At 37.7% G+C, this 12907-nt stretch overlaps 1 protein-coding gene and 1 long non-coding RNA gene across 2 annotated transcripts; one reads left to right on the top strand and one right to left on the bottom strand.

Moving 5' to 3' along the window:
- Nucleotides 1–1151: 1151 nt before the first annotated feature.
- pgr (progesterone receptor) lies at nt 1152–12175 on the bottom strand. Its single transcript, XM_082182971.1, has 9 exons — nt 11881–12175; nt 10729–11654; nt 8104–8213; nt 7090–7206; nt 5620–5925; nt 5306–5450; nt 3848–3978; nt 3176–3333; nt 1152–1663 (listed from the first exon to the last, which is right to left on the bottom strand). Exons 2-9 carry the CDS (start codon nt 11523–11525, stop codon nt 1508–1510), a joined length of 1920 nt encoding a protein of 639 aa, XP_082039097.1. The 5' UTR covers nt 11526–11654; nt 11881–12175; the 3' UTR covers nt 1152–1507.
- On the top strand, nt 3985–4604 carry LOC309508609. Its single transcript, XR_014209600.1, has 2 exons — nt 3985–4265; nt 4402–4604. It is a non-coding gene; the product is annotated as an uncharacterized lncRNA (long non-coding RNA).
- Nucleotides 12176–12907: the final 732 nt, after the last annotated feature.

Raw genomic sequence — 12907 nt, forward strand, 5'->3', positions numbered from 1 at the left:
AATAAGATCAGCCACAAAAATAACCATCTACGCCTTTTCAGCGCAAATTTTTCACTGCGTGTCTTTAGTAAATCTTGACAGTAGTTTAACGCCAAAAGAGGGTTTGCGCTGGAGTAAGCTGTTAGTAAATCTGGCCCTTAATATTCTGCTTAAAAAAAACAAAAACAGGCTGGATCAAATTGTTGAGTGTTCCTTTAAATATACACTGTGATCTCTCAGCCAATTTAGCTCTTTGTCTTTCAAGCATTGTTATTATATGCAATCAATGTTTTTTTTATTAGATACTTCACATGTACTTTTCATTTGACGTGAATTGAGCGGTTACTGTGTAAATGTACAATCCATGGTGGCTGGCATTGGGAGTTTGTAAGATCTGACCATGAAAACTGTCCTTTTGACGCTTATCAGCTTATCAAGTGTTTCCTTTTCATCACACATTTAGGATTTAAAATTAAAATAAAACTAGGAGGAAAAGTATAATTTTACCATAAATTACAGTCTAATTGGTTTAAAAAAAAATGTCTGGAAATTTAGTGACAGTCAAGAATTACATGGAACATGGAAAAAGAATTACTTCACATAACATTTTTGCACAGTTATGTGCTCACACTTGTAGTTTACTTCTCTTGGTTCTTTTGGTCCAGACCAAAAAAGAAAATTATACATTTAGTCTTGGTTCACTTAGCGTTCACACTGTCATTTTTAACACAGAGCCTAAAGATACAAAAAAAAAGAAAAAAAGAATCTTTTATGACGTATATTTTGCAATGGAACTTACCGAACAATGAAAAATGCTGTGTGCTGGGCTAAATGTGCTATATGATGGCACCAGCTGAGAACTCGCACTGGGAATTCCTCTGTTGCACACAAACGAAGATCTGCTGTAAGAAGACGTGGTTCCGACGCCTGTACTGGACTGTAATGGGCAACATATGAGCATTCTGTCCTTTTTAGGGTCATTTCTTGTGACGTCACAACCTGTTTTTGCTTCGTTTCGATGTCTTTGGTCCGTGTTGCGTTCATATTTCAGTCGAACCGCACCAGAGTATGTTTGGAAGTGTCTCTGAAAAGGCGGCCCGCTTGTTTGGTGCGCACCAGGATTCGAATGTCAGCGTTCACATCTATTCAAATGAACTACACTAACAAAGCAATCGCACCAAAGTTCATTTTAATCAAAACAAACCTGCCAAATGTGAACATGTCTGTCTTACGTTAACATAAAAGTGCTCAAAGTTTTGTCATGTTTTGTAAAATTCAATAGCAGGTTTAATGACATAGCAGATTGTTTTCTCTCTTTATCAGTGGACTGTGAATGTTTTAGTTTTTTTTTTACTCCTATTGAAAAATTTTGTATTTTCAACTAACACATCAGATCAGAACTTGTGACTATTAAAAGGGGAGGAATTGTGTATGGAAAGATGTGTGTCTAGATTAACTAGATGTGGTACACGTACACCAGAGACACGAGGAGTCTCAGACCCAAGCATACTGTCTGGATCACATGGCTTCACTTGTTGTGAAACAGGAGGGGTCTGACCATCCCCGCAAGCACTTTCGGCAGCTGTGATGCAATGACCTCTGACATCATCTCTGGAAACTCCACCTTCATGGCGTCCGCCTGGATGTATGTGCTCAGACAGTAGAGATTGACCTTCTTTACAATCTACACAAAGATAAAATCAACGTCACTCTTCAAGCTCCCCTATCGTGTTTTGCACATTCTGATAACAAGTGATGGCGTGAATAAAGATGTTATGTGACCTATTTCATATTGTGTTTTACACATTTGTACGATGAAATATTCATTTGATGTATTTTACACTGACATCACACAGCTTATCACTGTGTGTTCTGAAGAAACATGGCCTTTAAATCATGAAAACATGATCGAAACTGCTCTGAAAAATCTGTTGAACTCAATCTATTACATTCCTTCTCTCGTCTGATTGATAGTTTATATTTTTTTTAGCAAGTAAAAAGCCTTTTAGTATAATTCTAAAAATGTTGGTACACCGTTGCTGTGAAATCTTTGCTGATTTTTATAAAGTAAACAAGAATTGCTGGTAAAGTTGGTAAAATGACATGACTAACACTTACTAGACTGAAGAAACTTGTTTTTACTTGATTATCCCATCATCATTTCTTAGAAAAATCATGTTAAAAAAAAAAAAAATTAAAATCGGGCATCTCTCAATCATCATTGTATTATGTTTTGTCCCCCATAATAAAAACTACAAATCTTTGATCATAAAATTAAGCATTTAAATATCAACTTACTATTATTATTACTGTCTATTATTGGGAGAAAAAGAGTTAAAAAAAATTTATTTGCGATTTACATCATTACAAGCTATCAGATCTTACTTTTTGGCCATATAATTTATTATTATAATTTGTTTTCTCCATGATGATGAGCTGCATATTCTCCTATATCATACTATGTGAGCCATAAAAGCCTGATGTATAAAATATGATGTGCAACAAAAAACACATATACAAACTTATTTTTAAGATTTTGTCTAAAGGTTCAATAAGCGGTAGCATAGAAAAAAGATTTTTAGACTTTTTTTCATGTCAGGCTTTAAAGGGTTATGTTTCTGAGAATAGGAAAATAGGATTTTGTGAGACAGCTCAGCAGCTACCTATGGAAGCTTGTTTCCACCACTGAATAAAAAATATATAAAGGTTATTATGACTTTATCGTGCAATTTTGCTCTCAGAATTGCGTGATGAAAACTCGCAATTCCAATGCTATCTCACGACCAATTCGTACGATTTGTCTAAACCCCAGTGATGGGGTTAACCCATTGGGGGTTGGGGTTAACCCATCACTGGGTTAACACAGTAACCCTACGTTAGGGGCGGGGTCAGGGGTAGGTCATTAGTACGAATTCATAAAATAGAATTCAACTCGTAAAATATGTACGATTTAGCAAAAAAATTACAAATTCATACAAGTGAGGTTGTATGAATTCTTACGAATTAGCCGCCATCATAAAATACGTACAAATTGCCGTGAGATCGGGTTGGCAATTCTGACCTCGCAATTGCGAAGTTACATCTTACTTTTTTTTCTCAGAATTACGCGATATAAATTGCGAGTTATAAATCCTGAAACTGTCTAGCATTTCCTGAGAATGACCCATGTATAGTTAGCCTATAGCTCCTGCTGTACCTCGTGCATGCCGTCCATGAGTTTGGTCAGGTGGTAGAATCTCTGTGAGCTGGCCACCACTCCGTTCTCCTTCAGCTGGATGGCTTTCGTCAACTCACAGATGTAGTTCTGTCTCATTTCATCAAACTGCGACTGACTCTTCAGGCCCTCCAGAGGAACTGCCACAAACACATCAATGTTGAAACATTACCGATAGCCTAAACTACACTGCCAAGGGTCATAGTGGAATTTACCACAGCATTAGTGTCACGGATAAATGAAAACTGCTGTTGCACAAAGCATAAAATGTTCCTTATTTAAATCACTGAAATGACAGCTCTGTAAACGATACAAAAAATCTCTTCACTGATGACTGCATTTGCTAATCATGCCAGTTTCAGTGTTCTATCAATATAGTAATGTTGTAGTCAGCACAATTGTAAGGCTTCTTTGGCATTAATGTTGATCTAATTTGAAAAATGTTAGCTTGGAATTGAAACTTAGTTTGGATTTTCAAGGTCTCGCAGTCTGCCAAACACGTATCTCTTGTCTATCCATGCGCACTGGCATGAAGCCATTGGTTTAAAATGGTCCAGATTGTTAATATTCCATGCTGGAACACCGATCTGACCTGTTGAGAGGGTCAGACCGTAAGAGTTTTATGTGTCAGAGAGATAACAGAGGATTTATTACCAGTGTTGAGGAGCATCAAAGCCTTCATGCACAGAAACTCTTCCCTGGACACTTGCAAGTTGGCGAATTCCTGTGGAACAAACTGCATCCCCAAGCACAAGTCGTAGATCGGAGACCTCCTCATTTGATCACTAAAATATAAAGAGCTCGACTGAGTATATATGCATATTTCAATGTCTGTCAGTATATATATAAACCTGTTTATTGAATGTAGCTATTAAGATCTACATGGCAGGCCACAGATAGTATATGAAATAGTTATCTCTCTTTTTCATCAGTGAAAAAAGGTACATTACCATCAGAAAATGGTGTATGTGGTTATGTGTAAAGTTAGGTAATAAAGCCCCTGATATACTAGAAGCGAAGTTCTTTATTGTTCTTTGCTTCGAGGTAAAAAGAAGTTTGAAATACCTGAGCAGTGGTATTCTTATAGCAAACATCATATATATATATATATATATATATATATATATATACACATGTATATACATGTTGTGCGCTATCCTCTTAATTACACAATTAACAACAAAATGGCAGATGTGAAAAAAAAACAGTTAAGGAAGCATTTTAGCGATGTGGAGCTCTGCGGTTCGGCACTCCAGTCACATCACGTTTATTTATATAGATTTACAGTATTAAATATGAAAAAACAGTCACACTGTCACTTTCAATTAGAATTACGACTTCAGTTTATACCATAAAGCAGCTCTCCAGTGTGTTTTTGTTTTTACTCGTCTGACCTTGACGGTCTGAACATCTACATCTAGGAAGGCGGAACCCTAGAGCCACACCTACCTATTACATAATCGCTACGGACCAATGGTCAACCTGTTTTGAACTCTTGAATGAACATTGTTTTGGCCTGATTTTGTTCGAAATGACGTCACTCGAGGTCATTCTTCAATTTTGAAAAGTGTATCAGGGCCTTGAACAGATTTTAAATGAATTGATTTTACTGTTACTTACTAGCCTGGGTTTCCCCATGCTGCCTTGGGCGCAGCGCGATTTTATTCACGCTGCTAGGCAGCCTGGACACCATGGACTAGATTTTCCCCTCAAAAAGGGAACCAATCACATAACGGGGAGGGAGCAGCAAGACGATGACGACGTCTATGCGACACACCGAAGCAGTTTGTTTATATCTATGGATCCAACATGGCATCAGACGCGAAGTTACCTTTCGATGCAGCCTTAGATAGTGTTCTAAGTAGTTTAGAACGCAAGTTTATTTCGTCTTCTTCCTCGTCTAATTTCTGTCGCTCTACATACGTCATTCTGGAATAATTGAAATGATTGGCTATGAGCTACGTACAGGCGCATTTGATAGACATTCGTAGCGCCCAATAAACGGCTCTGGGCATTCGTAAACCACGCCTCAAATACGAGAAAATGAACATGTGGTTCCCAGACCACGTCTCAATGAGATGAGGTCTGACGTTAGCCAGGCTAGTTACTTACTGGCTCAAGACCAGATCGGGTGCAAAGTACAGGTAATCAGTGGTGACATTCTGGAAACTTCTCCAACCTAGGGAGAACAACATTAAACCCATCCAGGAATACTGGATTAGCGTCATCTGGTCGTTGATGTGCAAATTGCGAAAACCTGTTAAACACAGATGAACAAGAAAAATCTTTAGTAAAGCCTTAGAACTCACAGATTATGAAGAGCTCCATTGTCTGTGCTTTGGTTTGATCTCATAGTCATTCAGAAGGTAATGAATCATGAACGCTAGTCTCTAAAATGTTTGTTAGGCTGATTGTAAAGATGTTACCTGGAAGAGCCTTGGACCATCTGACGATCCAGAGCAGCTGCCTCTCGCAGAGCCTGTTGAGACTGTTGAGGAGAAGGTGGGGAAGCTCTGGTTGCGAGCTGTCGTAGCCGGAGTAGACCACCTGTGGCTCAATGCTCTCCAGAATGCTGATCATCTGCGGGGTCAGCTGCAGCTCACGGATGGCTGGCATACAAGGCAGGGAGGACACCGTTTGACCATCAGCCAGCAGGGAGAACGGACCCTGGAACATCAGCAATGGACTCATCCCCATGAGCTTCAGATTCGCAAAACGCTTCATCTTACGGCCTGAAACACTCAAATGCACTTTAATGAGGGCTTATCTTGATCATCTCGCCACTCTTATTGAACTTCAATATGCTACTGAATATTAGAATAATAATTACTTGTGATTCTTTAGGGTGGAAGCTTAAGGATCTTTAAGATGCTCATAATTTTAGATATTTTAGTTAAATTTAGCACAATGTCCAGGCTGCTGTTTACAAACAATTAAAGTGAATGAGGACTGGGGCTCAACAAGCATCAACGAAATTTGAGATTTCAGTCTGTTCCTCACAGAAAAATGAAACGTAGTGCAAATATCCCGCCTTGTTTGCAGAGGCTATTTACACTAACTCCATCTACCGTTTTCTGATTAAACAGACAAAATTACTAAAGAAATCGATGTGATAACAGGATCAGGATCAAACATGAAGGTTTTGCGAGCGAACACAAAGTTTCTCGGGGAAACATGAAGCTTTTGCGAGCAAACAAAGTTTGTCGGGAGAACGCCAAGGTTTTCGAGCAAACGCAAAGTTTCTCGGGGAACATGAAGCTTTTGCGAGCAAACAAAGTTTGTCAGGAGAACGCCAAGGTTTTCGAGCAAACGCAAAGTTTCTCAGGAAACATGAAGCTTTTGCGAGCAAACAAAGTCTTTTGTTTGTTTTTTGCAAACGAACGCAAAGTTTCTTGGGGGAACGCAAAACATTTGTGAGAGAACGCAAAAGCATTGACTTATTATTTTCTTCCCATCACATTATTATTTTTTATTTATTTTTTTCACCACCATGTCCCTTTAGGGGCTCCGTACTTTTAAAATGCACATGAGCATATATGAACAACTTTTATGATACTATTATGGCACGTTTTGATTTTGAAAGCCCAAGTCCTTATTGACTTTCACTGTACATAAATAAGCAGCTTGGACATTGTGCTAAACATCTCCGTTTGTGTTTCACTGAAGAAAGAAAGTCATTTAGGGTTTAGAACAAAATGAGGGTTAATAAATGAAGAATTAAAAAAAAGTGAACAACTATACTTAAGATCGGACTTTAGAAAATATTTAACATTTCAACATTTATATAACATATAACATTTTAACTGCCCATTAATGTCTATTAAGTCCAAGAAGCTTGACAAATGATATATAGTTAATGTATAAATACAAAGCATAATGTTAATAAACAGTGATACCTCCAAGCATCATCCCTGCCTGATAGCACTTTCTAAGACGGCATGCGGGACAATTCTTTCTCCTGAGTTTATCAACAATGCAGTCATTTCGTCCTGCACACAGGTAGTTATGGTGACCTAGACAAGAGGGAAAAAATGATTAAACTTATGAATAACACTCAGGTTTTTGTTTTGATTTTTAAAGGAAGGCGATACGGAAGTACAGCGAGAGAGAAAAAAGGAAAAGTCACAGAGCTAATTTTTTTGAAGCAAGGCTGACAGGGCATAGTGACACGGCCATGGTCAGACATAGTGGCTCTTACATATCTGTCCTCAGTGATAAGAATAACAAGAAAGAACACTGTGAACATTGGTCCAAATAATAATTGCCATCTTCTGGGACGCTCTTTGAAACAGGAAATAAAAACTCCTGTTTGCAACAACACTTTACAAAGCACTGAAAATATAAAATAAAATAAAAACATGTTTACAGTTTATGTCAAGTTTAGGCTTACAACCAGGGTTAGGTGCTTCTACATTAGTGTTATTCACCGATAGTTCCCCTCAAATTTTAGGGATAAGTTATGGGTAGGGTCAGGGATTTTCAGACAGGAATGTTGTTCCAGGATCAACAAAATATGTTTTACTTGGCAAAATCACAGTGATCGTGCCTTAAAGTTGCCAAAACTGACATTTAGAACATGTGCACATAAAATGTTCAGTCTTGCTCTTCTGGAAAAATACAGGTTTTTATTCAATCGAAAATGCTCCCAAGACTGAGATTGTCCTGGTCTCGATACCATCTGCTGTCAATTGGCAAGTAGCAAATTGTGCTTATGGCTGTGACATAACTAAAGCCTATTGGCTGGCCCTTAGATACTGTATGTCCCGCCCAAACTTCCTGTTTAGGAAGTTTCCTGTTTAGGAGATACATCAACACAGGAGGGAAACTGCAGTCTGCAGACTTCATGGGGTCTTCAGTATACTCTAAGACAGATAATACTATTTTGACAAAATGATTACAATGTTGCTCACCCTCAACAGCTCTCTTGAAAAACACCTTGCAGCTTCCACAGGTAAGAACTCCATAGTGGCAACCCGAAGCCTCGTCTCCACATATAACACACACTCTTTGAGATGGAACCCTGAATAGAAGCAAGACACAATGTTCTCTTGATGATATAACCCAAACAAATCCTAAATGACAGTGGATTAAAAATTTATTTGGACCATATAGTATAAAATAATAACCAAATGTAATTCCAAATAGCTGTATATTTGCTTGATATTTTGTCAAATACAATAACATTTCCACAAGTGTCTTCATACTAAGAAGAGCCAGTACAGTATGTTCTAACCTTTGACCTTCTGATTAATGATAATGGTTCGCTCATTCAGTGCTAAACTAGATGTGCTCAGTATTGCTCCTGAAAACAATTTGGTTACGGCTCACACCAAGTGGATCCCAAAACCTTAAAGGGATAGTTCACTTTGAAATTAATTTTTGGTATGTTTTAGCTTACCTCAAGGGCATCCAAGATGTAGGTGTCTTTTTTTCCGCAGTAGTTTCAATTTTGATATTTTTAGGTCAAACCGTTCTTGTCTGTCAGTCATATAATGCAGGTCTATGGTCATTATCTCAAAACACAAGCACAGAGTCCAAATTAAAACAATTCCCCGTCGTCCAAATTAAACAATTCCCCATCGTAAGTACACATTGATGGCCTAAGACACGAAACGAGCGGTTTGTGTGAGAAAACGAACAGTATTTATATCGTTTTTACCTTTTATACGCAGCCATGTCGAAGTGATCTGATGTGTGCGCAGACTGGTGCATAGATATATACACACTAGATGTCGCCTTGTTTACGGCAGTTCATTGGAACGAATGTCTTTAAGGCGACATCTAGTGTATATATCTATGCACCAGTCTGCGTACACGTCAGATCAGATCACTTCGACATGGCTGCGTATAAAAGGTAAAAACGATATAAATACTGTTCGTTTTCTCACACAAACCGCTCGTTTCGTGTCTTAGGCCATCAATGTGTACTTACGATGGGGAATTGTTTAATTTGGATGACGGGGAATTGTTTTAATTTGGACTTTGTGCATGTGTTTTGAGATAATGACCATAGACCTGCATTATGACTGACAGACGAGAACGGTTTGACCTAAAAATATCAAAATTGAAACTACTGCGGAAAAAAAGACACCTACATCTTGGATGTCCTTGAGGTAAGCTAAAACATACCAAAAATTAATTTCAAAGTGAACTATCCCTTTAATGTGCTGGTTCTAATGTGATGCAAGAGGAATATAGTTTTTAGGAGCATTATTTTTTTTTTTCGGGAACATATGAACGTGACTATGGCAAGGTTTTTTTTTTTTTTTTTTACGTTTAAGTTTGTAGTTTCACCTCAGTTCGCGGTGAGTGGCGCTAAAACCTTAATGCTTCATTTTAACATAACGTACACTAAAACCTAAACCTACCCGATAGTGTTAACAAACGCATGTGACATAAAACACAATCGTAACAATGGCATTATAGTTTGTTTTTGAACTCTTGACTTTGAGCTCTCTTGTGTGAATCGTCTTTCACGGGATTCGTACCCTAGCTCACCGCATCACAAGTAGGCTTAAATTCTGTACCAGCTGAAACCGAACATTTATTTAATTTAGTTAATTATGCAAACCCCAAAATATATTCGTTTTCAAATCAAAAAGTGTTTTGAGGTCATAATTGTGCAAGATATTAATCCATAATCTGCCCGTAATCATAATTGTGTTTAAAAACTATTAAAGGGGCTTGTTTTACTGACTCTAGTGTTAATTTATGTTGGAAACTGCAGATATATGTACATATGAAGAGTTCAGATGCAAAAGCCTCTAAATGCCATCTGAAATTTTCTTCTAGAATGATCATTTTTATCAAGCTAGTATATTTAAGTTCAGTAATTTCACTTAAATGGCAATGAAAATTACCTATTAATTGTAATTTAATTGAAATTACTGAACTTAAATATACGAGCTTGATAAAAATTATCATTCTAGAAGAAAATTTCAGATGGCACTTAGAGGTTTTTGCATCTGAACTCTTCATATATTGGTACGTATTTTGCGTTTTGCAAAAATGTTGGCACGGTAGGCTATAGCTAAGTTTTCCAGTGAGCGTGTGTGTTGATACTTTTAGTGATCCCCGTTCAATTCATAAGATGAATTCAAAGTAAACATGGTGTCAATATAATAGCCTACATTATTTATTTATTTATTTATTACAAAAACAGATGACTTCTTAAATCTTCTGTCTCCATCTTGTAAACCTCATGTTCGACTCCATTTTAAAGACTTTGGGGTAAAATAGAGCACTCTGGGACATGTTGTTCCATCATGTGCCATAAAATTGATAAAGTGAATTCATTAAATATAATGAAATATAAATAAATGCACATTTCTGGGTGACATTGCCAAAAAATTATTATTATTATGATTACCCCAATTTTTGTGTGTAATTTTTTTATCACTTTATTTTTAATTTTTTTAGAAACTTAAAACTACACGCACCATTTCAATTCTGGTTATTTTAATTCATGCAATTATGCGTCATGTTGCTTAAACTCAATTCAGAATAGCGCACAGCATACATGGCGTCGTTCTTACCCTGGGAAAGCAGAGTAGACTGTACGTGAGCGCGGGATGAAGGCATCAGGTGAAGAACATCCAGCGTGCTCTTCATTCACACGAGTTGACTGATACCAGAACGGAGAGTCCGCGGCGGACACCCATTTAGAAATGTCCGTTTTGGACATCATGGGACCTGCGCTCGTTCCATCGAAATTCAACATACCCCTTCCTAGAGAAGGTGATACTCTTCTCTGAGGTGGCAAAACCAATGTAGGTTGATTCATGTCCAACCGAAAGTCAGAGGAACTCTCCACAACTACCTGTTGGGCAGCTTGAGATGAGAGCATCAAAGCTGAAGACTCTTCCATAAACCCACATTGCTGTTTCCTTTCGGTAGGGTCGTAGCAGCTTTCCAAGGCGCTGATATTTAAGCCGACGTCGAAATCAGTGTTGGGTGCCTCCATAATGAGAGACTGTTCTTTCTCATCTTTGATAAACGCACGCCCCAGAACATCTGTCTCATTGGGCAGAATTGCTTTTGGGCTCCACTGTCCGGTTTCAACTTTCAGAAATTCATCCATGTGATCAGTATACGTTTTGGTACCGAGAGGCAAGTCAAGCAGAGATAGTTGATCCAGAGCTTCGGTGCTTGATCCATGCGCGCTGCTGCGTAAAGGACCCGCGTGTCCAAAATTACGCACGGAGACCCTGTCCTGCCCAAAACTCCCGTCCGTATATTTCTCTATTAAATTATTAACTTCCGTCATCATATCTGTAGAATCAACGGGAGAAGTGTTCACAGTGTCCATTCTACTGTTAGTTTTGGTTTCCATAATCACAAATCTGGCCGGCGAGATGCGTCCTCTCTGTTGGTTGGAAGTTGTGATCTGTGGCGTCTAGCCGTCTCTCGGTTTTCCTCCTTGTGGTGAGAGGCTGTACAAAAGTGTTCCAGCGACTTATTCCTAAATATAAAAACAACAATCACTCTGAAATAAATGCTTTATTAATTATAAGGTTTATTTTATAATGTTAATATGCTTTTCTTGATTTAGAAATCATACTATATTTAATTAAACTATATTGCCTATATGTTCACTAAGTGCCCTTGAACTGTGCTGCCTCTTATTTATTAATCATTTTTGAGTAAAGACAGTCTATATTAAATCGAATCCGAAGTTAATTTCTTACCTTACAAGTCAATTACATAAAATTGAATTTAGTCTCATTTGAAAGTTTGATGGGCGAAGACACCGAAATATCATGGTAGTGACCTGGTAGTCATGGAATAAAGTGCTGAAATATTATCTAACATGCTCCAGATACATGCTCCACAGAATGTGTTCAGCACGAATGGGAAGAAAGAAGATGTCCTTCTAATTTATCTATGCAGAAGTTACACGTTGTTGACAAGCAATTTGTTTCCAGACTGAATATGAAAACTACCTGTCTGCTTCGTAATTCAACTGAAACTGTCTGTGATGTCTGAACTACAGAAGCAAAAAAAAAAAAAAAAACGACTAAGAAAATAGACTGGTTTTATATTGTAAATCATCTTTGTTTGAGGTCATTCATTAATGTGATGTGAACATCCTGTACTTGTGTGCTTGGTTGCAGAAGGCCGGTTGAGAGCTCTCTTTGAAGCTCATTTCCACACAGCAAAGCACACTTTCACACCAAGTGATTTTCCACTAAAGCATTATGTAGTCCAGGAGTCTAATGCTGCGAGGAGTCAGGTTTAATTATCTTCTCAAAGTGTCATTTGGATTATTTTTTGTTTGGCTGATAAAAACAATGTTCTGTGACGTTCTGGTTTTCGATTTACTTAATTGAGCAAATAGTTGACAAACACATCCATTTTTTTTCAGATCCTTAACCTTAAAGTTACCATGAAATCAAAACTGCCTATTCTTATTTATTTTTATGGAATATTGCAGTATTTATTATAAATTATTCATCCGTGCACATCATTATTTTTTTCATAATCTTAATCAAAATAACTTCCCTCTTGCAGCAAAATCTCTTCTCTGATGACATGTTTACTGGCATGAGGGCGGGGCAACCTGTCACTCACATGAGATTAACCAATAGCAAACCACAACCATCCAATCAATTCCCAATGGACAAAATCATGTCCCGTTCTACATTTTTTTTCTTGTTCGAGAAACCACTTCACTCTGACACACGTCACAACTTCTGTTTCATGCCGACTTTAAGC

This window comes from Leuciscus leuciscus (genome assembly GCF_965113295.1).
Source record: "Leuciscus leuciscus genome assembly, chromosome: 10".
NCBI classification, from domain to species: Eukaryota; Metazoa; Chordata; class Actinopteri; order Cypriniformes; family Leuciscidae; genus Leuciscus; species Leuciscus leuciscus.